This window comes from Antechinus flavipes, chromosome 2 (assembly GCF_016432865.1).
Source record: "Antechinus flavipes isolate AdamAnt ecotype Samford, QLD, Australia chromosome 2, AdamAnt_v2, whole genome shotgun sequence".
NCBI classification, from domain to species: Eukaryota; Metazoa; Chordata; class Mammalia; order Dasyuromorphia; family Dasyuridae; genus Antechinus; species Antechinus flavipes.
The window spans coordinates 58,576,367-58,602,929 of NC_067399.1; the positions used below are offsets into that span (position 1 = coordinate 58,576,367).

The window sequence follows — 26,563 nt, forward strand, 5'->3', positions numbered from 1 at the left end:
TCTTCCTGCGCTATTCCAGTGCAGATAAGGTTGACCCCAATTCTATGCACAAATAAAAAAAAAATAAGACAGACAACATATATTGGGAGATTTCCCAGCAAAACCTGTGAGTGGGTGTGCAACTGCTCAGGCAGCTAGGTGGTGAAGGGAATAGAGCAGAAAGATCTGAATTAATCTGACCTCCAATTCTTATTGTATGATTCTAGGCAAGTTACTTAACCTCATCTGTTTCACTTTCATCCATTCAAATGAGTTGGAAGAGCAGGCAAACCAGTGTATTTTTGCCAAGAATACTCCAAATGGGGTCATAAAGAGTCCAATGTGACTGAACAATAATCTATATTTGCTAAGAGAAACTAAACTTTGAATTTAGCCCACCGTGGACTAGGTCGATGTGAGCCCAGAGTTTGAGGGTGAGGGGGTGAGGGAGATGTTTGTGGATGGAGATTAAGAGTGTTGATTTTTATAGGATTTAAGTCAAAAGGGAGCAGCTCCTCTCACACATACAAATTATTTGGCCTTCGAGACCCTTAATAAACCAGTTCCTCCTTTCTAGTCTTTTTAGAATTTACTCCCCAACACATCATCTTCAATCCAAAATATTCCATCTGTTGGCTATGGGCAATTTCTCTGACTTGTCCCTCTCATTCCTAGAATATTTTCCCTCCTCCACTGTACCTATAGACTTCCTTTAAGTCCCAATCAAAATGTCACCTTTTACAAAAAACCTTTTGCAATATCTTCTAATTCTAATGACTGCCCTCTGTGAATTACTTCCTATTTATCTTGTATGTAACTTGTTTGTATATGTATGTTTGCACATTGGCACCCACATTAGACTGTGAGCTCCTGGAAGCATTTTTGGTTGTTGTCTCTTTTTGAAACAACAATAAAAATATTTGGTTTTTTTTTTGGGGGGGGAGGGTGCCATTGCATGCTTTAAAATCCTTAACATCCTGGGGCATGAGCGCTGTTGCCACCGTTTCTCGAGGTCACTCGTCAGCAGTACCGCCCAGTTTGAGGGCTTACCTGCATTGCTTATCAGCACACCCTCTCCATTCCTGCAGTCCCCTGAAGACTCCCCCGATTGCTCCGGCACACTCCCATGCTCAGCCCCATCTTCCTGGCCAGGCGATACCGATTCAGGATGCATTTTTAGATCTGCAAGCACATTCGTGCGTGGTGGTCAAGCAGGCGGTACTCCTCCCCTTCCCCCCTTTAAAAATTACACTCCAAAGACAAGTTTTTATAGTTTAGGCAAGTCCTCCCCAGGTCCGACTGTTCCAGTGGAGACCCACTATCAATCAAAATATTGTAGGATAGATCTTAAAATTCCCATTCAGCCCACCCACTCCCGCCCCTCCATTTTACAGATAGGCAAATCGAGGCAAAGGGAAGAGAACCGACTAGCTCAAGATAACACAATTTAAGTGTGGAATCAGAAAACCGGTACTCGGACGTGGCGCTTTTCCCCTTCCAGGAGACTCTTTCCCTGGGGGGCCCCGGGCCAGAGCCCTGCCCGCCTCCCTCTCCCAGGCGCGCTTCGGACTGAGGCAGGGTGTAGAGCAGGGCTCTGTCCGCCCCCCAGGGCTCGGACCCCGGTGCGGCCGGGCCCCTCCGTGGGTCCCTGAGCCTCTCAGGGCAGCGGGCCAAACCTTTCACTTCGGCCTCCTCCGGCAGCAGTGGCTCCGCCGCAGCTGCGCCCTAACGCTTCCTTCGTCGCCTAGACAACCGCCACGGCCGCGCGCCCTATCGGCCCAGTGATGCCAACGGCTCCGCCCCGCGCGGGCCGCGGTCACGTGGGGGGTGCGGCGCGGGCGGACGCGGCGCGGCTGGGCGTGGCGCTATCCCTGGACTGGCAGGACCCGCGGCTGGAGGGGCCCCTTGTAACTGCAGGTAAGGCCTGCTGCGACCCCGACCGGGGGCCCCCGCCCCCCACTACCTCAACCTTCTGCCGCGTCCCGCCCCCGCCGCGCCTATCCCTGCCCGAGCATCTCCCTTCCCCCGTTTGAACGCTCCCCCTCGGATCCCCTACAGTGTGAACCCCTCCCGACCGTCCCTCTTCTCGTTCCCTCCCCCGCCCGAACCCCCATCTTCTCCTGAGCGAGAACCGAACCTTACCCATGTCTTACTTCCCATCCCCTCCCTTCCTCCGTCCCGACTTCCCTCCCCGCGTCACGTCCCCCTCCCCGGCCTGAGCCCTCACCTTCTCTGCACGCCCCTCACCCGTCCTTTCCCGAGTCTTACCCCCATGCCTTCTCCTTCTGCCCGAGCCCCCCATTTTCTCCTCATATCCCCTTCCCCTGCGTCACGTTCCTCTCCTTCGCTTGAGCCTCTCGCTCCGACCCCTCCTGAGCTCCGGGTCTGAGGACACTCCCCTCCCCAACCTCCCCACCTTTTCCCGAGCCTTTCTCCCATCCTTGTCTTCCCACTCCCCCAATTCCTTGAGCCCCTCCCCCATCCTCTCCTGAGCCGGGTGCTTTACTGAGCGCTCCTTCTTGTGTCGGCCCCATCCTCTTCTGAGGATCTCCCTTCCTCACCTGCCTGCGCCCCTCCCCAATCCAAGCTTCCGCACCAGCCTCTCCATTTTCTCATGAGCCCTCTGCTGCTCTTGCATCCCAATCCTGCGTTCCCCAACGATACCCCATTCCTCAGCCCCGCCCTTGCCAGAGCCCTCCTTTCCCCTGGTCCCCCTCCAGGCGTCATCCCCTGCAGAGACTCCCCGCCCAGCGCCATCCCTCCTTTCCCCACGTCCAGCGCTAGCCCCCCTCTTCATGGGGGGGATCCCAACTTCAAAATCTGACCCCAGTCATGGTTCTGAGTCCGTGCCCCGCCCCCTCTTCCTGGGCCTCGAGGCCCCTGGGTGGGGGTCCTCCCTCATGGAGGCGGGCGTCGCTGCCCCCCTGCTCCTTTCCCATTGTCTGTGCCAGTCTGGCTCAGCTCGTTACAGCTTCCCAGCATTGAGACCCCTGGCTACCCCCACCCACCGGACCATTCCTCCCGCCTCTTGCCTTTAGAGCCAGCTGCCGCCAGCACAGTTCTCTGGGCCTTTCCAGAAGCTGGCTCTGTCCCTGGGACTCCCCCCCTCTCCTCCCGTTCAGGGGCCCAGGATCCACTTTGGCATGTGGTGAGCTTCAGGTTCCGTGGCTCACCTTTGTGAGCCTCTTATTAATTAATTTTTTAAAATGCTTTTATATTGAGATTTTTATAGTTTAAAAATGACTTTAAGAAGGAAAAGATACTAATGCACCAGTTTGGCATTTCTTAGATTAAGAATTAGCAAAATTTTGCAAATAATTTTCAGTTTGATTTCAATGCAGGCTTATTGATGATAGATTACAAAAATAGGTGGCACGTATCTTAATTAGACATTCCTCTGTGGTATATTTAACCTCATTTTTTTCCCCACAACATACCTTTTGGGAGGGGAAAAGTGATATTTAAATTCACTTCACAATTAGAGAAAACTAGAGAATTAAATGACTCACCTCCAAGGTTTGGTGGGTATCTTCTCTGCAACTGGAATCCAGGTCTCACACCTCTGATCCAGTTACTCTTTCCACTAGATAAATAGGCTATTGTGTCTCAACCTTTCCCAGTCACTGATACATCAAAATTTGGCAAAGGGAAATTAAGAAAAACCAGTAAGCCAGGCTATACTGAGAACTTTTATGTTTGCATTAAAAGTTCCGACACAAAGGTTGAGAAAATGACTTAAATGATTAGGGTTTTCTTGCAGCATACCTCATTAAGTGATATTACGTTTATTCATTGAATATATTTATTGACTGGCCTGTCTACAGGGAGCACTGTACTAGATGGTAAGGGAAAAAAGCCATGCCCCCCTGGCCATAAGGAACTTGTACTCTAGATGAGGGATAAAAGGTGAAGTAAGCATCGTGATGATTATTTAATAAGGCCACTTGAATTTGAATCCCAGGCCTGCTATTGACTGGAACTGGTGAGCATGTTATTACCACTTCCCTGTAAGCTCAGTTCACTCTGAAAAGTGAATGGGTTGGACTTAAAAGCTTCTAAGATCTTTCAGAGCTTGAGACTATGATCCTATAAGCTACCTCTACAGTTCCTTTTCCCTGTAATCCTATGATTGCATAAACTCAAAATAGTTGTTACAGACAACAATTATGGGGACTTCAATTTAGGGACTGGATTGATAAAGGAAGACTTCATATAAGGCACAAGGTAGGATTTTTGTAGGCCAAGACTAGTTGGGGGGGGTAGAAAAGCATTCTAGAAATGGGGGCCAGGAACCTGACACATAGTACAGGGTTGCTACAAGATTGGAGAATAGTAAATGTGTGCCAGTTTTGGAAAAGGAAAGAGAACATCACCTTCAAACTACAGGCTTGTTAAAATGACTGATTCTTAGGAAAACACTAGAGGAGATTATTAATGAGATTATTGGGAAACATCTAGAAAAAAGACTTGTTGCAACTTCATCAAGAATCGATCATGACAGTTTTTCTTCATTGCCTTTTTTTGAAAAAACAGGATTGCTAAGCTAGTAGACAAGAAGGCTGAGGAGCGAAGTTATTTAAATTTTAGCAAAGCTTTTGATGAAGTATAACATACTATTTTGTGGAGAAGATGAAGATGTCCTATGAACTCAGAACTAATTGGCAGGCTAGACTAATAGGATAGATACAAATAGGCTTCTGATGTAATCTCTATCAGAAGGTCCCAGGATTCTGTTTGGGCCTTTATTTTTTGTCATACTTATCATGACTTGGATACAGGCATAATGAGGGCATGCTTATCAGATTTGCAGAAAGTTGGGAGCTAACACATTGGATGTCAGTCAAAATCTGGAGGTCTGGACAAGCTAGAATGTTAGATTGAATTCTAATAAGTTGGAATTAAATAGGGATAAATGTAAAATCTGACATTTGGGTACAAAATTTTCGGCTTTCCAAGTACAAGATGTCCTGAAAAAGATCTGAGTATATTAGTGGGCTGTAACCTCAATTAGGAGTCTGCACCTGGCTTTGCCAGCCAAAAAAACTAATGGAATCTTGGGCTGCATTGAGTGGTTTGGCCTCCAGAATGGGAGCTGAAGGCCCTCTTGTATGTACTCTGCCATTTCCAGGCCTCATTCAGAGTACTGTGTTCAGTTCTGGACCACTCAGTGTAAGGAGGACGCTAGATGGGTGTAGAGTCAGCAGAGCATGGCAACTGGGTGGTGATGGGCCTTAAACTCATGGCATGGGGAAGGGGGAAAAGGGCATGGTAAGCCTGAAGAAGAGGAGGCAGCGATTTGAAGGCTGGCATGTGGAGGCAGCGAAGGAGACTGGCTCTGCTTGGCCCACGGGACAGCCATTAGTGAGGAGCGGGCAGGTGTGATGTTAGGAGAAGCTAACACTAAGGGCTGTGGTGAGGGGGAGGGAAGGAGGCATTCCTGGCAATCTTAACATCATGTGGATACACTGAAGTGCCCCGCTTGTTGTGGGACTGCCTTCCCTCCTTTTCCTGCTCTCCCCACCTCCCCCCAGCCCTGGAGCTTATCCTTTTACATCCATTCAAGTACATTGAAAACTCACTATTTGAACATTGCTGGAGGTTCTAGTTTTTTAAGAATTCTAAGAAATGTTATTATATTTACAGTTTCTCTTACCTTTGATTTCTTTTCCTCTGGAATAATTGTTACTCGGGCTAGTTAAGATAAGGCTACCTTTTTTCTTTCATTCTCTTGTGAGGAGTTTGAAGGATGGAGCCATCAAATTTCTTCATTTTAATCCAAGTTTTAAAAAGATTTTGAAAATATTCATTGTATTCTGCTTGACTTCTTTGCTATTTTTTTTTTTTTTACTCTTTTTGGTACAATGAATTTCTACAGTGATTCTTCTTCCAGAACTTTTTCTTGTACAGATTTTATAGCAATTTTTTCTACTTTCTACCTTGCCCAACTATTAAAGGTAAACGACAAGCTGGGAGTAATAGGATTCTAAAAAATTTGGATTTCCTACTGGTAGAATTGGACATGATCCTTACGTTTTCTTTATTGATATAACCTGAAAAATTGGGAAACTAGTTTTGTATTGCTGTCTCTGTAATGGAAAAAAATAACCAGTGAAGAGTATGATAGAAAGACTACTGAACTGCGAGTTAAGATGCCTGGTGTCTTGTAAACTCATTTCTGCTCCTGACTAGTTAGGTGATCTTTGGCAGGTCATTTCTTTTCTTCAGCTGGCCTTTAGATACCTCATCTGAGTTCAGATTTATCCTCATGCTGGCTATGTAATCCTGGGCAAATCATTTATGTAAATGTGTCTATGCAATTAACTGTCTAGCATTACTTTGTCCATTAATAACAATAAGTATAATAATAGCATTTACTTCTCAGGAGTAGTAGGAGCTTAAAGTGAGATAATAATTTACATGTCTTAAGATGATATGAAAATGCTAACCACTACTACTAGTAGTAGTTATCACTTCCAAATTCTAATTCAAACAAAAATGACAATGTTTAAGGGAACTTTGTTATCCTATGTTTTTATGGGAAAACATAATTCTAATTCCAAAGAGCAGACAAATTTATAATTAGAAACTACTCTTATAAGATTCTCTGTAGAGCTTTTTATCCCTGAAATTCTAGTAGAAACCCACTTATATTGGTGGGATAGGGTGAATGACTGTGGAAGGATGCTCAGTAGAAATAGAGAAATTATTAGGAAGAGTTAGATTGAGGGAAAAATAATTTCATGTTGGACTTTCTGTTGACTTTGAGATTCTTGGACTTTTGAGGTAGAATTATACAGCAGGCAATAAGTAATATAGATCTGGAACTCAAGAGCTCAATGAGAATGAGGTATGTGGATTGTGGTAGTTATCTGCAGTTAGATGATAATTGAACTTACAGGAGCAATGAGGTAATCAAGAGGGAGACTATACAGAAAGAAAAGAAGAGGGCCTGAAAAACTCAAGCCTCAATTATACTTGTAGACTGATGAGGAGCAGTTAGATAAGAGGTAGAAGACCCAGAAGAGAACAGTATGGTGGGAACAATGTGTAGAAGGAGGAGGAGGTAGTTAGCAGTATCAAAAAGCTTGAGATGTTAAGAAGAGCAGAGGACAGAGAAAAAAATTATCATTCAGTGAAGTTGGACTAGATATTCTCTTAAGAGTTTTATAAACCCAGCACTTTTTTGTGATAGAAAGGAATTGGAAATTAAGTGGGTGTGTATCAGTTAGGGAATGGCTGAATAAGTGAATACAGTGGGGATATTATTGTTCTGTAATGTAAAAAATGTCGAGATAAACCTTTGGTTAATTTGATTAGAAAAAGGAAAGAAGAAAACCAAATAAAAATGAAAAAGGTAAATTTACGACCAATGAAGAGAAAATTAAAGCAATAATTAGAAGCTATTTTGCCCGATTATGTGCCAATAAATCTGGTAATCTAAGTGAAATAGATGAATATTTACAAAAATATAGGTTGCTTAAATTGGCAGATGAGGAAATAAATTACTTAAATAGTCCCATTTTAAAAAAGAAATTGAACAAGCTATTAGTGAACTCGCTAAGGAAAAAAATCTCCAAAGACAGATGGATTTGCAAGTGAATTCTTCTACCAAACATTCAAAAAACAATGAATTACTACAACACTATCTAAACTATTTTGAAAAAATTAGGGGAAGAAAGTTCTATCAGATTATTTTTATGACATAGATATAGTGCTGTTACCTAAACTAGGAAGAGCCAAAACAGAAAAAGAAAATTGTAGACCAGTTTCCTTAATGAATATTGATGCAAAAATCTTAAATAAAATATTAGCAAATTAAATAAAATACAGCAACTTATAACCAGGATAATACACTAATACCAAGTGGGATTTATACTAGAAATGTAGGATTGTTTCAATATCAGGAAAGTTATCTGCATTGGCCATATATAGCCTGTATATAGCATTAGCTATATAAATAACCAAACTAACAAATTATTATCATGTCAATAGATTAAAAAAAAAAAAGTTGACAAAATCCAATAAACACTTAAGAGCACAGGAATAAATGGATTTTTCCTTAAAATGATAAATTACATCTACCTGAAACCATCAGCAAGCATTATATATAAAGGAGATAAACGAAGCATTCCAATAAAATAGGGGTAAATCAAGGTTGCCCATTATCACCAATTATTAGTATTGCATTAGAAATGTTAGCTTTAGCAATAAGAGATGAAAAAGAAATTGAAAGAATTAGAGCAGATGAGGAAACAAAAATTAATACTCTTTGCAGATGATATAATAGTATACTTAGAGAATTGTAGAGAATCAACTAAAAACTACTAGAAATAATTAACAACTTCTAACAAAGTTTCAGGATATTAAATCCATATAAATCATTGCCATTTCTATGTGTTAACAACAAAGTCTAGCAGCAAGAGATAGAAAGAGAAATCTCATTTAAAATAACTAGATAATATAAAGTCTTTGTGAGTTTACCCACCAAGATAGAGCCAGGAACTATATGAACACAATTTCAAAACAATTTTCACACAAATAAAGCTAAACAATTAGAAGAATATCTCATACTTATGGGTAGGCCAAGCTAATATAATAAAAATGAAAGTTCTTTCTAAATTAATCTGCTTATTCAGTGCCATGCCAATCAAATTGCCAAGAAATTACTTTATAAAGCTAGAAAAAATAACAAAATTCACCTGGAAGAAAGAAAGATAAAGAATTTCAAGGGAAATAATGAAAAAAAATGCAAAGAAAAGTAGCCTACCTGTACCAGACCTAAAATTATATTATAAAGTAGCGGTCATCAAAACCATTTTGTATCGGCTAAGAAATAAAATAGTGAGTCAGTGGAAGAGGGTAAGTTCACAGGACAACAGTAGTCAATGACTATAGTAATCTAGTATTTGATAAACCCAAAGATTCCAGCTCTGAAATAAGTACTATTTGACATAATTTGCTAGGAAAACTGAAAAATAGTATGGCAGAAACTACTCATTGACCAACACCTAATACCCTATACCAAAATAAAGTTGAAAGGGTTCATGATTTAGATATAAAAAATGATACTATAAGCCAATTAGGAAAGGAAGGGGATAATTACCTCACAGATCTTCCTCAGAAGGGAGGAATTTATAGACAAAGAATTAGAGAAGGTTATGAAATGCAAAATGGATAATTTTGATTATATTAAATTTTAAAAATTTGTACAAATGAAATAAACATAGACAAAATTAAAAGGGAAGCACAAAGATGGGGAAAATTTTTACTGCCAATGTTCACGAAAAAGAGCTCAGGAAATAGAGAATTGATTCAAATTTATAAGAATACAAGCCATACCCCAGTTGATAAATGGTCAAAGGACATAAACTAACAATTTTTAGATGAGGAAATTAAAACCATTTCAAGTCATGAAAAAATGCATTAAATCACTGTTGACTAGAAAACTGCAAGTAAAGACAACTCTGAGATATACCACTTCACACTTCTCAGATTGAGTAAGATAACAGGAAAAAGATATGGGTAAGTGTTGGAGGGGATGTGGGAAAACTAAGAAACTTATACATTGTTGGTGGAATTGTGAACTGATTCAACCATTCTGAGAGCAATTTGGAACTATACCCAAAGGGTTATCAAACTGTGTGTACCTCTTGATCCAGCAGTTCCTACTGGGCTTGTAGCACAGAGAGAGATCATAAAGGAAGGAAAGAGACCTACGTGTGCAGAAATGTTTGTAGCAGAGTGGATGCTGCCCATCACTTGGGGAATGGTTGAATAAACTATGGCATATAAATATAATCAAATATTATTGTTCTGTAAGAAATGACCAGCAGGATGATTTTAGAAAAGCTTGGGGAAAATTACATGAATTGATGATGAGTGAAATGAGTAGAACATTGTACATAGTTATATTAAGATTATGTGATGATCAACTGTGACAGACTTGCTTCTTTTCAACAAAGTGACTCAGGCCAATTCCAATAGACTAGTGATGGAGAGAGCCATTGTATCCAGAAAGATGACCATAGAGACTGAATGTAGATCACAACATAGTATTTTCATCTTTTTGCTGTTATTTTTTTTCCCTTTTTGATCTGTTTTTTCTTGGGCAGTGTGATAAATGGGAAAATATGCTTAGAAGAATTGCACATATTTAACCTATATTGGATTACTTGCTGTCTAGAGAAGGGGAGTAGGGAGAAAGGAAGGAGAAAAATTTGGAACACAAGGCTGAATGTTGAAAATTATCTTTGTATATATTTTGAAAATAAAAAGCTATTAAAATTTTTTTTAAAAGAGCCAAGTTTACCACAGTTGATCATCATATAATCTTATTGTTGCTGTGTACAGTGTTGTCTTGCTTCTAATCACTTCACTTAGCATCAGTTCATGTAAATCTTTCCAAGCTTTTCTAAAATCATCCTGCTTGTCATTTCTTACAGAATAATAATATTCCATAACATTCACATACCATAATTTATTCAGCCATTCCCCTAATGATGGGCATCCATTTAATTTCCAGTTCCTTGCCACTAAAAAAAAAGCTGCTATAAATATTTTGTGCACATGTCAGTACTTTTCCCTTTTTTTATGTCCAGTAGAAGAACTGCTAGATCAAAAGGTATACAGAGTTTGATAGCCTTTTGGGCATAATTCCAAATTGCTCCCCAGAATGGTTGGGTCAGTTCACAACTCCAATAATACATTAGTTTCTCAGTTTTTCCACATCCCTTCCAACAGTTTCTTTGTAGAAACCTTTAGTTTCAAGAAATCGAGGTTATCTATTTTATCTTTTGTAATTGTGTGCATCTTTTGTTTAGTTAAGACTTCATCTTATACCTATGACTGTGAGAGATAAATGATCTGTTTCTCTTCCAATTATTTTTATAGTATGAGCTTTAACATTAAGGTCATGTATCTGTTTGGAATATGTGGTTATAAGATGTTGGTCTAAGCCCAATTTTTGGTGGACTGCTTTCCAATTTTTCTAACAGTTTTTAATCAAATAGAAAAATTTTTTCCTATGTAATTTTTTTCCTTCATTAGACATTGAGTTTTTGAGTTCTGTTTTCTGAATCCCTTTTGTCTAGTTTGTTTTTTTGGTCTTTTTCTAATCTTTAACCAATATAAAATGGTTTTGATAATTGCTGCTTTATAATATAGTTTGAAGTTTGGAAGCGCTGTTTCCCCTTTGTCCTTATTTTCTTCATTTCTCTTGATATTACAGAACTTTTCTTAAATGAATTTCATCATTTTAAAAATCAAATTCTTTGTGTCCCCTTAGTAATTTGATTGGATAAGCACTTAAAATATGAATTAATTTTGGTAGTATTTTCATTTTTTTTATATTACCACAACCTACTACGGGTACTGAATATTTCTCCAGGTTATTCTTTATTTCATTAAGGAGTACTTTGTAATTGATTCTATAGAAGTGTTTTGAGTGGTTTGGCATGTTGCTTCTGAGATATTTTATTGTCATTTGATGTGAGATTTTCCTATTATTGCTTCGTACATTTTGTTATTATTTTGTGGAAATGCTATTAATTTTGGAGCATTTATTTTGTAGCCTGCAACTTTGTTGAAGCTACTAATTGTCTTATTATTTTTGCTGATTTGCTGAGGTTTTCCAAATAAACTATCATATCATAAGCAATCAGAGATTTATATATCCTTTAATTCCTTTCTCTTGTATTATAGCTATTGCTAGCATTTCCAGAACTAATCAAATAATAGGGAGAGTGAATATTCTTGCTTCCCTCTTATATTTATTGGAAAGGGTTCTAGATATTTCTATATATATATCCCAAAGAGATCGAAGAAAAAGGGAAAGGATTTATTTGTACAGAAATATTTATAGCAGTTCTTTTTTGGTAGTAAGGAATTGTAAACTGCGTCATTTGGGGAAAGACTGAACAAGTTGTGGTATGTGATTATAATGAAATACTATGGTGCTGTAAGAAACAATGAGTAGGATAGTTTCAGAAAAGCCTGGGAAGACTTATATACACTGATGCAAATAGAAGTGAGCAGGATCAGGTGAGCACAGTACACTGGCAATATTTTGTGAAAGACTTAGCCACTCTGATGAAGACAACATTCCTAAACCAAATTGCTATATTCCTCCATAGAGAACTGATGAACTCTTGAGTGCAGATAGAAGAATACTTTTTTCACTTTATTTTTCTTTTTTCCCCCCAAATATTGCAAATGGATAAATCTCAAGAGGTACTTGAAAAGCAAGTCTTCTTACCTTTAAGGTGAGCCCTTTAATCACTATGCCATAGCCACTCTGCTCAGCCCTTTTCACTGGTAGTTGTGCTGAGTTCTGGGAAGGACACTGGTAAGCTAGAAAGTGGCCAGGATGGTGAAATTCCTTGAGGCCATTCCGATTGAAAAACTGCTGAAGGATCTGGACATGTTTAGCCTGGAGAAAACCTGAGGGCCATGATAACTGTTTTCATCTATTTAAAGCTGTCATTTTGGAGAGAGTTTTGATTTCATATGTTTAGCCCCAGGGAGAAGAAGCAGAAGCAAGTGTGTTACCTCTGGAGACAGATTTGGCCCTGAGGTAAGAAAAACTTAATCAATCAGGATTATCCAGGTGGAATAAACTGTTTTAGGAAGAAAGGGGTTCAATGATCAGTGATTAGGGCTGATATAGAGGAGATTCCTTACCATTATCTATAGTATTATATGTGTCAAAGGTTTCTTCAGACATAGTGAAGATTATCTGGCTCCTTTGCATAGCTAACAATCTTTTGATAGATAAGTAAAGTTTCCTTATCAGAATATAATAAAGGGTTAAATGCCTTCCAGTTGTAAACTTCTATAATTCTATGAAAATCAGGCTACTATGACTTTTGAAGGATCACAGCATTTAGCCACATCAATCTCATCATCTCAACAACTTTTCTTTTTCTTCACTTTTCTCTCCACAACCTCCTCTCTGAGGAAAAGAAGTGTTCTTTCTCCTTTCTAAGAATAATCTCATAACCCTATTTAGATTATTCTGTTTTTTTCATCTCCCAGGATTGTCATCCATTATCCTTTCTTCATACTTAGACTGGATTTAAATCACTGAAACTAAATGATAAGATGACCAATTAATGAGTTTTACCTCATAGACCTTAGATTAAGTGTGGAGCCTTTGAAATACATTTTATGACAATGAAATGAAACTAGATCAGAAAACTGGACAAAAATTTCTTTTTTCAGTACTTTCTGAATTGTGTATTAAGTTTCAAGTTAATTAGAATTGGAAAGTTGGAGCAATGGCAAGAACACTCTTGAAGAACAATAGTAAAAATGAATAGTGTCATAAAAAGATTCATTGAAGAAAGTAATTGACACTACAGACATTTCAGAAAAGAAGACCTGATCCAAGAGTACTCCCAGGAATGCTTTCCTCCAAGTTGCTGTCTGTCTACAGATACTGAAATATAATCTGCTGTTTCATTACCCAGATGGTTACAGTAAACTGAATTTTGATGTTAACATGAAGAGGTCAGAGATTGAAGAGAGAGATTTGAGTGTACATTTAGACACATTTAGACACAGTCCAATCTTTGCCTAAATGTTAGTAGTCCTATTTACTAGGAGCAATTGTGATTAAGCTCATAGTTGGTTGATCTAAAATAACTCCCTAAAACTAAAGAGAGAATCTCATGGACCTTTGGGGCCATTATATTGTCTCTCATACTAAAGTGAGCTAATTATTGTAGTAGAGTATTACACCATTGTTTACAAATATACACTGGCTTTTTCTATCTTAAAGCAACTTCTTCCCTTGATTAAAATAACTTCTCTTAATCGTCAAACTTTGCTGGGTGGAAGTTTAGTAGAATTCTTTGAATCTATCAGAACTTGGAGTTTTTTCCCTTTGATAGCTCTTATATAATTAGACCTAGTTCTTTTTCCAAGATTGAATTATTTAATATCTATATCTGGGCTTCTCATAATTTGAATATTTTATGTTTTTAAAGGAGTTCCTTTCCTGTTCTCAGTTTTATTACTATATAAGTGTGCAAATCAGAATTCTGACTATTTTTATTTTTTTGTTTTTGCTGTGATTTCACCTTACTTGCTATTTTATATTCTTCTCAAAGAATAAGCTTTCAGTTTTGTAATTTCTGTGGGGCTTTTTGCTTCTAATTTATATACTTCCATATTCAGTTCATTTACCCCTCCCTACCCTTTTTTTCAATTTTGTTTATGTATGAGTGAAGGATACAGTTTTCCTCCTGATGACTACCTTTATTGTGTCCCAGAAATTTTGATTTGTTATTTTCTATAATTTTCTCTCACATAGTTATTAATTGCTTCTATGATTTTTTTTGACCCACTCTATTATTTAAGATTCCATTAAGTCAAGTCTTTTGGGGGTTGTCTTTTGCTTATGGTCCCTGAATTGATTTCTATTTTTATTGTATCTAGGTCTGTAAAAGATGTATTGACTATTTCTTTCCTTTTACATTTCTTTGCAATATTTCTGGTCTTTTGTAAACTTTTGATGCAGTAAGGAGAAATATATATTCTATTTTTTATTTTTATTATAGCTTTTTGTTTACAAGTTATATGCATGGGTAATTTTATAGCATTGACAATTGCCAAACCTTTTGTTCCAATTTTGCCTCTCCTTTCCCCCACCCTCTTCCCCAAATGGCAGGTCGACCAATACATGTTAAGTATGTTAAAGTATAAATTAAATACAATATTAGTATACATGTCTAAACAGTTATTTTGCTGTACAAAAAGAAACGGACTCTGAAATAGTGTACAATTAGCCTGTGAAGGAAATCAAAAATGCAGGGGGACAAAAATAGAGGGATTAGAAATTCTATGTAGTAGTTCATAGTCATCTCCCAGAGTTCTTTCATTGGGTGTAGCTGGTTCAGTTCATTACTGCTCTATTGGAACTGATTTGGTTCATCTCATTGTTGAAGATGACCACGTCCATCAGAATTGATCATCATATAGTATTGTTGTTGAAGTATATAATGATCTCCTGGCCCTGCTCGGTTCACTCAGGATCAGTTCATGTAAATCTCTCCAAGCCTTTCTGAAATCATCCTGTAGGTCATTTCTTACAGAACAATAATATTCCATAATATTCATATACCACAATTTATTCGCCATTCTCCAATTGATGGGCATCCACTCAGTTTCCAGTTTCTGGCCACTACAAAGAGACCTGCCACAAACATTTTGCACATACAGGTCTCTTTCTCGTCTTTAAAATCTCCTTGTGATATAAGCCCAGTAGTAACACTGCTGTATCAAAGGGTATGCATAGTTTGACAACTTTTTGAGCATAGTTCCAAATTGCTCTCCAGAATGGCTGAATATATTCACAATTCTACCAACAATGTATCAGTGTCCCTATTTTCCCGCATCCCCTCCAACTTTGCACATTATCATTTCCTGTCATTCTAGTCAATCTGACTGTAGTGGTATCTCAGAGTTATCTTAATTTGCAAAGAAATAGATATTCTTTTGCGTTCCAGAAAGATCCCATAAGTAAATCTTTTAATTCTCCAGAAATTTGTTTGCTTCCATATTTTTCGTTTGTTTATTTTTCTATTATTTATCCAATCCAAAACTATTAGCGTGATGTTGACATCTCCTGTCAATATTGAGTTACTGTCTTTGTCTTCTTGCAGTTCAGATTAATGTTTCTTTTGTGAATTTGAATTCTGAGGCATTTGAAACTTAGAAGTTTGTTGCTAATATTGGTTCTTTATCTTAAATTCTTTTAGGAGACCTGTGATTCTTAAGTTTACACAGTATTTGTCTTGGAAATCAATGTTTTGCTTGCATAGTGATGCAATGTTATTGTTTTTTTCTAATGTTCTTCCTTTACTTTATATATCTGCATTCCCAATCTATTGTTCTTTCTTTTGTTTCTTTAGTGAGACTTCTTCTAGATTGTTCTTCACTTTATGTATCTGTATAGCCAATCTATTCTTTCTTTTAGACTTTTGTCATTGTAAATTCCAGTTCTTTGATTCTGTTCTTTTTTTTTTTTTTTCTGTGTAGGACAAATTTTGCTTTCGTGGTTCTCATTTGTCTTAAGTTACTCAAGAATGATGTGTTGTGCATCATGTCTCCTCAAATTTGACAGGTCTTTTGTCTTATCAGATGTTGGATTGTTTTCTTTTTTGGTATTTATTCATAGATGCTTGAATTTGTTATGATATTTTAATATAACCTTCTGTCGTTACTTTTTTTTCCTGCTGATTTATCTATTTATATTCAAGATCTTTGAGTTTTCTTGCTGAAATCTTTGGTACTTTAATTCTTCAGTACCCCTTTATTTTCCTAATCATTCATTTCTTGACTTCTAATTCTTCTCTTCTGGTTGTGATTGCCTCATGTCTGGATCTCAAGTGTTTCAGCCCCCCCTACATTGGGCAATTTATAGTATATGAGACTCTTAGGATGTTAGAAATGGTTCTAACCCTGGCTTTAAAGTGCTACATAGAATCCTATATGCAGTGTCCTGTCAAGGGACCTGTCCCATTCCCTGATACCAGCAGTTCATTACTTTGTTGTACTAATACTTTCAGATTGCAGCCCTTCAGTAAGTTCTTCCTCCTGAAGAGTTGTAGCCAAGTAGGATTCCAGAGCCCAAGGAAATTTCTACAGCCTGGTACTCAGATCTCTGTGGCACTAGAAAAACAGAAGAAGACTGGTAGGAGTAGGTTTTTTTTTTTTTTGGTAAGCCTATATCATGTCCTTGAGTCTGCTCTTGGGAGATAGCAAAGAGATGCTGAATGAGCTCAGGATCAGTGAATGTCTGTTCCTCAATGGGGTGGTGGTATTATTTTTTACCCTTTGGGATTTTAAGTGTCCTAGACCTTTGAAACAGCTGAAGTTGTTTTATCTTTGAAGCATAACTTTTGTTTTGGAAAGATTTGAGAGGACATAGAGATAGGAAAATGTCTAGTCTGTCATTTTGTTTCTCACATGACCTGGAATTGCCACTTGTAGTATTCTGGTTGGTTTTCTGGAGGTCTCTGGACCAGCCTTCATTTCAGCAGAGTAATCACTACAAGAATAGCCAGAGATAAAGGTCAAATATCTTTATTGTCTCCTTCACAGTCTATCTCCTTGCCTAAGGCTGGGATAGCTTTCTTGAGGTCCTCCAGAATGTGTCTTGATTTCTGTGGAGGAAGCAGGAGGAACACCATGATAGTCCTGTCTTGAAGTCTGTCTCAGTCTGGGAGCTTGAGCTCCAGCCTCCAGTCCTCTGACTTTCCTGAGTTTGTTCCGGTCCCCTTCTAGGTCTGACTCTGACCTTCTTAAATACTCTATTACAATTAAATCCATTCATCATACTGAATATAAGCCAGTCATATCACTAGGGAACCATTATTTGTTGTAAGATTAATTCAGTAATACTGAACTAGAGAACTATTAAGCATCATGCTAAACTAGCTAACCATTGTCTTATCAATTCCACTGAGTTAACACCTTGTTGTAGGACTAAATCATACAGAATTTTAGCCCTCTACAAACATTATAATGTTTTATCAGAAAATTATTATTCCATTAAGGTGTTAAATTTTAATTATTAATAAATTTAATTAATATAATTTTAATTATGCTTTTGTTCTGAAATTTATTTTCCTTACATGACTTTTCAAATGTAGATTTACAAATGTACTTTTGGAGAGTATTGAATTATGGATCATTGGTTTCAAAGCTTGAAGAGATCTCAGATAGTTAGTGTTACCCTTTTTCTTTTAGAAATAAATTGAAGCTCAGAAAGCTTAAGTGATTTACCTCAAGTCACACAGGTAGATGTGGATCTGAGATTAGAACTCCTTGACTCCAGATCTACCACTGTTGGATGAGGGGTAGGAGTGGGAATGAAAACAGTGTTAGATTTTAAGTCAGGAGAGTTCTAGGATCCTCATCTTTGCTCTGAGACTTACTTGGTGACCTTAAGCAAACCTGTCAACTTTTCTTGTTTGCTCTAGAAAATGGGGTCAGTAGGAGATGTACCATGCTTTCCTAGTGTTCTTCCCTATTAAAAGAAGAATAATGCTATTTCATCAAGTAAATCAAAATTATACTGAGTTTCTATAGTTTTTCTAATAAGGATAACCACACCTTTCCTCCTCCTCATGTTAAATTCCAGAGCAAGGATTTATTCCTTTATTCACTGTTTTGGGGAGAAGAGGTACTGCACACTTTCAATCTTAAGTAACTTTTTAAATAATTTTACCTCTTTAAAAAGAAAAATATTTTGAAGACTAATTATGGAGTAATCAGACCCTAAATGAACTGGGGTTCATTTATTGCAAAATCATTTTTACTTTCATGCTGAAGAATTACAGTCTTATTTTCCCATGAAGTAGACATCATTTTAGTTTGAAATATACATGGTTAATTAATTAATTAGGCAGAGGTGCTCTTCTTATTATCAATAATTTTTATTTCTTTCTTTTTTCAGGGTTCTCTGTTGGCCATGGCTGCTGTTGACAGTTTCTACCTCTTATACAGGGAGATTGCCCGGTCTTGCAATTGCTACATGGAAGCTTTAGCTTTGGTTGGAGCCTGGTACACTGCCAGAAAAAGCATCACCATCATATGTGACTTTTACAGCTTGATCAGACTGCATTTCATCCCTAGATTGGTGAGCAGAGCAGATCTCATTAAGCAATATGGAAGATGGGCAGTTGTCAGTGGTAAGAAATTAAATTATTAGTACTTTGACTTTCATTTAAAATCTAAGTTGCTATTTCATATCTTAATTTTAAATTAGAGGTTTTTTTAAAGTATGACAAAATGGGTAGAGAACTGACCTTAAAGGCAGGAAAATATAAATTCAAGTTCTATTTCTGATATATTGTTGTGTGACCCAAGGCAAATGGCTTTTCTCTCAGATTTCTAGAGAATTTTGATACAGTAATATGCAGAGAAGGTATCACTCTCATTGGTAAAGGGAATTTGCTTACCTAGGAGTTCTCTATACCATAGGTATTGAACTCATTCACAAGTGGCCAGAGCCAGATTAAAATGTAATTGGAAAATGTCAAAGCCTCTACAATATAGATAGCATTGATTTGTGGTTTTCTAAATCAATTTGATCTGTTTCTATTTTGAGTTTGAAACCATTGCCTTAGACCAAAGAGGTCATAGGTTAGGTCCTTTTCTTTATCTTATTTAGAAGTCTATTTTGAACTAATATTTGAACTGATTTCCTTTAACAGGAAAATACTGTTTAAAAAGCCATGTGTATTTATGTGCATATTTTTTCTCTTTTGTATATTCCCCTTCCACTCCCTTTTTAGAAAAATAGGATGTTTTTGTTTTGTTTTTTAAATAAAGATTTTAATGGAATATAAAATCTGGAAAGGACCTCATCAGATCCTGTCCCATTATCTCATTTTACAATTGAGCACATTGAGCTTAGAGAAAGAAAAGAACTTAACTTATGTTTACCTAGCTGCCCTGCTGATTGCAGAACCAGAATCAGAATGGGATGGAGGGAGGGAGAAGGGGATGTCCTTAGTCCTTATTTTAATTTTATTTTAAATAATATTTCCCACAGGATTAGGCAGTTTCTCACATAATTCTTCCTCTTTTAATTTAACTCCTTTCATTCTCCAACATGATTATTGGCTACTGCCTCATGTTTATGAAATTTTGGGTTTGGGGAGTCATTTTGTTGCAGTGTGGGAAAGATTCTTTTTATGATATACACAATCAAGCATGAGTTATTGAAGTTTTTAAAAAATTGAAACACATGGAAATACCCAGTTACCCAGTCAATTAAAGTTTAAATTTAAATAAATTTTATCAAAAACTTTGCAAGTAAGCATTTAACAATCATTTCTTTATATATTAGTATGTTATCACTTTATAATGTGTGATAAGATTTCAAGCCTTCTATTTTTTTTCTTCCATAATTCTCTTTATCTTTGCTTGTTGGTTTCAAGGCCAGATACTGCACACCACAAGATAAAGATACTGAGATGCTGTATTTCCTTTTCTGTTTTCTGACACAGGTGCCACAGATGGTATTGGAAAAGCCTATGCTGAAGAATTAGCAAGCCGGGGTCTCAATATTGTCCTCATCAGCCAGAATGAAGAAAAGCTGCACAAGCTTTCCAAAACCTTAGCTGAGACCTACAAAGTTGAGACAGAGATTATAGTCGCAGACTTCTCCAATGGCCGTGGAATTTACTTGCTTATTAGAGAGGCTTTACAGGACAGAGACATTGGTATCTTGGTGAATAATGTTGGAGTATTTTATCCCTACCCACAGTATTTTACTCAAGTCTCTGAAGAAAAACTGTGGGACATTATTGACGTCAACATTGCGGCTGCCAGCTTGATGGTCCATATAGTATTGCCAGGGATGGTGGCAAGGAGGAAGGGGGCGATTGTGAACATCTCCTCTGGCTCTTGCTGCAAACCCACACCCCAGATGACCGCGTACTCGGCGTCAAAGGTGATGGTCACTGTGGGTTGGAAAGAGAACCCTAGCATAAAATATACTATAATCATGTGATTAGTGATTGCAAAACCCTCTTGTTATCCTTCTGACTAGCTGTGAGTGCTCTTAGCTACTCTTTTCCTAATGAAAAACAAGAAATAAATGTTTTCTTTTTTTTCCTTTCTTTTTAAACAGGCTTACTTAGACCACTTCAGCAGAGCATTGCAATATGAATATGCTTCTAAAGGAATTTTTGTACAGAGTTTAATTCCATTCTCTGTAGCTACAAATGTGAAAGCATGCAGGAGCTTTCTACATGGCTGCTCTTGGTTGGTGCCATCACCAAAAGTATATGCACATCATGCAATTGCTACTCTTGGAATCTCGAAAAGGACCACAGGGTACTGGTTTCATTCAATTCAGGTAAAAATAAAGGGAACTTTATTTCATGTAAATCAGCATAATCTTTATTTTAAAGGTTAAAATAAAAAAAATTTTTTTTACTTTAAATGAAAGCTAATGTTGAGACACAGAAAGCTCTAATTGATTCTTACATTGACTTCTCTAGCATTTTTTGTTGTTACAGAAACTTCCTTCTGCAATATTTGCATTAAGATTGGTGAAAATTAAAATGGATATAAAATTTTAAAGACAAAAAGAGCTTCTGTGAATAAATGCAAATAACAGAAGAAAACGCATCTTAATTTGATACCATATTGTCATGTAGAGGTGCTCTTTAGATTCTCAAAAGGCTATATGCCAGGGTTTTTCATGCTCTAGCAGTTCCTATAAATCTGAAAATATTTTGAATATAGGCCTAGTGATGGACTGGCTAAATACCAGTCATCTTAAGGAGAGCCTACTTATGTCTGCAGGGCCTCATCACTAGTTTGTCCACAAGGTACGGAGTTCTAAGACACTTTCTGAAGGGATAATTGTCTACATCAAGGAACGTAGTACTCAACACTTAAGAAATTTCAGATTCTTAAAGTATTAGCATATTTAATTGTAAATTAATTGCAAAAACTGCTAAAAATCTTCATTGGCATCTAACCAGTAAATCTTACCCAGTAACTGGTAATGCTTATAGAAGTGGGTACTGGAGGTTAAAGGTTCATCTAAACAATATAAACCTGCAAAAAATCTATTTCTGAAGATTTTGATAAGAATAAATTTGTACAATATATTGTAGCCTTTTCAGGAGGCAAAGGATGAAAATTATATATTGGAACATGCTTAAAATACTTAGATCTTTTGATATCTTTATAAATAATGAAATAGTTCAGAATTTGGATATTTTAAATATTGGGAAAGAACATGCATGATTTTATCATGAGCTTGGATTTCTCTAATGTAGTATCTACAAGTGTATTATGCTTTCGGGGTTCTTTTAGGTAGAGAAGGCACCAAGTTTTTTATATTCTTTCCCAAATATCTTTAGCTTTCATGATAGATATAATGTTTTAAATAGAAGCAAAATTAGAAGAGATATCTTAGTCATGGTTATATTTGACAGAGTGTCAGCATTATAGTGTGTTAGCCTGATCTTTACTATCTTAGCTGTTGAGGTAAAAGTGGAGAAATGGTTCTAACCTGCAAGGCTGATATAAAGGGAATCTGGAATAATCTCCACATTGACCTTGATGAACTATTAATATTGGGTTGGAAAGCATTTCTTCTTATACTTGGAAAAAAACATTTAGTTTTTTTATCCATTGAGCTATTTTTACCTCAGAACACGACACAAGTTTGGCAGGAAAAGAGCAGCCTTCTTAGATCTAGTTTTCCATCTGTGATATTTAATAAAATATACCAGACACATTCTAGCATAGAGTTGATATAAAACAATTTACTGTTTTTTCCAGGGTTAATTATTATAAAAATTAGGAAATGGTGCTACTATGTATTAGTAGTTGAAGCTAAAAGTATGCTTTAGTTAGGACAAGCTGGTAGAGCAGATTGGACAGGTTTTTATCCAATTTTAAACTTGTATATATTTTCTGTTTTTCATCAATGGGATGAGTATTAAGCTTTTTACTTTAGAATTTAATACTTTTGAGGATTCATAGTTTCATCTAGTGAGTTAGATCTCTACTCATGTAGTTGTCTCAAAGGATGTGCCATGAAATTTTGGAATTTTTGTTAATTCAGACAAAAGAAAATTTATAAATATTTTTCTTTAATATCATTTTAATTACCCTACATATATAATATGGTAAATGGAGCATTTGAAAAACACAGTTTTCCTATTATATATAATGCACGTAACTCAAAACATATCAAGTCTTGAAATTATAAATAATTCAACAAAAATGGCCTCTCTTATTAGAGAGAAATGTTGCATGTACACATCTTATGATTTTGCAGTAGTGGTGGCAATGCAAATATTCAATGTATCTGATTTCCTCATAATTCAAAGAAGACTATGGGAAGCAAAAATAAATTTTCAAACCACTTCTTAATTGTTTCTTAATTTGTAATGACCAAATTTTTAATGAAGAGTATCTCTGTATTTAGCTTTGTGAGCTGGTCCTAAGAAGATAGCCACTTTAATGCCTGACTTATAGCAGAAGCCTCTTTAGCTTCAGATCTGCCACTTTTTACACTTGGTTGGCATAGTCTTGATAATTCAGGGTCATCAGTATATCATAATAAAGCATCAAAGTAGGATGTTAATGAAAGATTAAACTTTTCAAATAAATGAAATTGAGATTGTAGATGGTGATGACCCTTAATATCCATCAGTATATGCAAAGAAATGCAGGATTGAATCATTATTTTTTGGAAATGTTCTCTGTTTTACAATATTTTATTTGATTAGTGTTTTTAGGTGTTTGGAACTGGTAAGAACTGATGAATATTCTGAAGTCTTATTAATTGATACTTTTAGTAATAATCATAATTTTGGGGGGTTTTCGTATTGGTAGTAACTTTTTCTCCTTTTTCTTTTTAGTTTCTTTTTGCACAGTATATGCCAGAATGGCTCTGGGCTTGGGGAGCAAATATTATCAACAATTCCTTGCGTCATGAGGCCTTATCCCATAGATTGTGAACCTGGATATGTCCGTCATGAGGCCTTATCCCATAGATTGTGAACCTGGATATGTCATCTTAGGAAGTCTTGCCAAATTATGTGAATCTACAGTATTCAGAGCTTTGGAAGAACAACACTTCATTTTAATTGTGTATTTGCTCTTAACTATTTTGCTGGCACCTTATTGTTGCATCATTGATAAAGCAGACATGGTACTTTTAAAGAATACTGGGGAGCTGCCTGAAGGCGTTGGCACAGGGTTAATATTGAATGTGATGAGAACTGATTTAGGAAGCCTAGAGTTGGGTATTCCTTTTTTTATGTAAGCTACAGGAAAAACTGTGTCAGTGAGTCAGTGTTGTGCTATGAACCAAGATGAACTGAAATTGAAATGTTCACAATTTGACTTGTCGGGTCTTTTCATTTTAAATCTTATTGTTTTAAGAGTGGTCATGTGTTTTGTTAAAGAATTGTAATTTCTCTTCTAAAAATAACTGGAAAAGGTGTGTTTAAAGAACTATTTTGAAGCTTAAAATGGCTGGTGTTAGTAGCTGTAGAAATCCAACTACCTATGTGTCTTGTATTACATAGATCTTGTCATTTGAATTTTTTTCTGATGAAATTGCTGCTTTCCATTCAAAAACAGAATTGTATTAGCTAAGTTTGAAAATTGATCATATTTAGAAAATGATGAGATCTAAAGGAGCAACTTTATAACTACTGGGCAAATCAGTTAAAGATATACGTAAAATGGCGCTATTTAGAAAATGGTGAGATCTAAAGGAGCAACTTTATAACTACTGGGCAAATCAGTTAAAGATATACATAAAATGGCGCTGAGTGGGAGTTTCATGGATTTAAACCATCACAAAAGAAAAGCTTCTCTAATTTTGTGATCCTGTATAAGTCTAAAAGTATAAGTTACTACTTTCTGTCAAGTTCTTCCCTACTTTGGAACTAACCTTTTGCCAGAGCTGCAAATACATTATAAAGTATCGCGAGCATTTCTTTAATTTATACAATTCTTTTGGATAATACAGTGATTTTCAGTGTTTTGTGTTTTGTTTTTTTTTTTTTTTTTACTGAAATCTTGCCCTTTAGAAAGAAAATTATCTCACAATTTTCTATGTGATAATCAGTTCCAGTAGCACTTATTGGTACAAACAAAATTGTTTGCTGAGGTAGTTAAGATGTGGAGTAATTATGTACTATGTATTTTATCTGATGAAATCATAACAGATTTAGAAATGTAATCTTAGTTTGTGCAATGAATGTAATGAATAAAATGAAAATTGTGTTGGAGTAAAACGACTAAAACTGCTTAGACAGGGTTAGTTCTGAAATATAATGTGTGTGACATTTTTGGTTTAGATCATAGTATCCTGTTTGAAAACTCTTGTTGTGAAAACCATCCAAACTGTGAAACTCTATTCAAATGTAAAGTATTGTTATTATTTACATGTTGATAATTCTGCATTTAATTTTGTGAGTCCAGTGAAGATATATTGCGTATTCATGAGCCTGGTAAAATTATTTAAGAATCATGACTTTGGTGGAATTGTTTTCTCATGAAATAATATGCCTTTATCAGCACCCATTAGTATATATGCATATATGTAAATGAAAGGTCCTAGCCCTGCTGTACAGGATAATAATTGTTACTGGGACACTTGGATTCTAACCTTACCTCTGACTTTTAGGGAGAGTGTCCTTGGATAGATTAACCTTTCTCTGTTCTATCTGCTCCATAAATTGTAGAGAAGGTGCCAGCCTGCACCCATAGTGGGGGGTTCTTCATCTAAGTGATCCCTCTGGTTATTCATACATATAGATGTATCCCTTCCAAAGAGCTGCTTTGGACCACTGTTAACTGACACTGAACTCCCTCCCTCCTTAATTCTTACAGTCCAGGTCCTAAATTATCCCCTGTTCTTCCTCTGAGGCCCAGTTTTCTGTTAGTTCACCATTTATATTATCTATGTTCAGCTTTGTCTTTTTCTAGAGGCCCTAGGTAAAGGAGGAGAAAGGGGAACAAGATCTTTTTACTTAATTACTACAAGCAAAAAACACCAAGTATTTATTTACAGCTACCATGTGTGTATTGCTGTATTAAGGTTGGAGATACAGAAGCAAAAATATGAAAGCCAATGTCCTCAAAGAATTTACATTTTATTAGAAAAGACAACACGTCCACATGCAGAGTTTCCTAAAAGTTTTTGGAGTTTTTCATTTTCATATTTCTGGAACATTCCATAAGTATGTCCAAAAGAAATAACAAGGTTTTGTTTAGTTTTGTTTTGTTTTGTTGGTGGGAGAAGATTTTAAGGGTTAAGTGAGGAATATCTTCCAAGTGTAGACAGCCTAGTAGAAGGAACAGGAAGTAAGGAATGTTGTATGTAAAGATGGGAAAGGCAATCAGAGGGTCCATGGAGGAAAATGTTATATAATAAGCTTGTAAAGGTAGGCTTGAGCCAATTTCTGAAGGACTTTAGGTGTCAAACAGAAATTTGTACTTGATCCTAGAGATTAAATAGGGAGCCATTGGAGTTGAAGAGTGACATGGCTGGGTGGAAGATGGATTGAAGAGGGGGGAGATTGGAGGCAGGGAGATCAGTTATAAGGCTACTGCAGTGATTCAAGCTAGTAATGATATGCATTTGAAGCAGGGGCAGAGAGAATGAGAAATTGGGACTGGAGCAACAGGAGTGTTGAGAAATGAAAGGGGGGGTAGGTGATAATCAGATATTTGGGCCTATTTTGAGCTTTGAGTCAGTCATTTTGAAATACGAGTAGTGCAATACTAGAGATCAGGAGAGATAATGGCTGGCCATATGTGATCTGAATAGACATGATAATGCATAGATACTGAAAAGATCAGAAAAAGATATTGTGAAGAAGAGGACTGAGGACAGAGCTTTGGGTTGTACAAGTAAGAGGCAGGATGAAGGTACAGCAGAGTGAAAAGAGAATCAGGTAGGCAGGAGGAGACCCAGGAGGGGACACTGTCTTAATATGGGGCCTAAGCTGTTAGAAGTGGATACGAATGTAGACAGCTTTTTCTAGGTAGCTGGTTAAGAAAGGGAGCAGGTATGAAAGAAGGA

At 36.8% G+C, this 26,563-nt stretch overlaps 2 protein-coding genes across 4 annotated transcripts in view; one reads left to right on the forward strand and one right to left on the reverse strand.

The window, feature by feature from the left end:
* DNAAF1 (dynein axonemal assembly factor 1) overlaps positions 1–1,752 on the reverse strand; it is a 39,065-nt gene extending 37,313 nt beyond the window's left edge. Inside the window, exons 1-2 of one of the 2 annotated variants that reach the window (XM_051974932.1) lie at positions 1,656–1,752; positions 1,030–1,161 (exon numbers count right to left, since the gene is read on the reverse strand). In XM_051974932.1, coding sequence (XP_051830892.1) covers positions 1,030–1,153 — 124 coding nt within the window. In that variant the 5' untranslated portion in view covers positions 1,154–1,161; positions 1,656–1,752. The other variant, XM_051974933.1, reaches the window with a different exon arrangement.
* Positions 1,753–1,807: 55 nt separating this feature from the next.
* HSDL1 (hydroxysteroid dehydrogenase like 1) lies at positions 1,808–25,006 on the forward strand. Of its 2 annotated transcripts, none has more exons than XM_051974934.1 (5): positions 1,808–1,896; positions 18,440–18,674; positions 19,998–20,443; positions 20,624–20,851; positions 23,382–25,006. In XM_051974934.1, exons 2-5 carry the CDS (start codon positions 18,455–18,457, stop codon positions 23,478–23,480), a joined length of 993 nt encoding a protein of 330 aa, XP_051830894.1. In that variant the 5' UTR covers positions 1,808–1,896; positions 18,440–18,454; the 3' UTR covers positions 23,481–25,006. The 2 variants fall into 2 exon arrangements, with proteins under 2 accessions (XP_051830894.1, XP_051830895.1); XM_051974935.1 differs by lacking the exon at positions 1,808–1,896 and adding an exon at positions 12,464–12,550.
* The last annotated feature ends 1,557 nt before the right edge of the window (positions 25,007–26,563 follow it).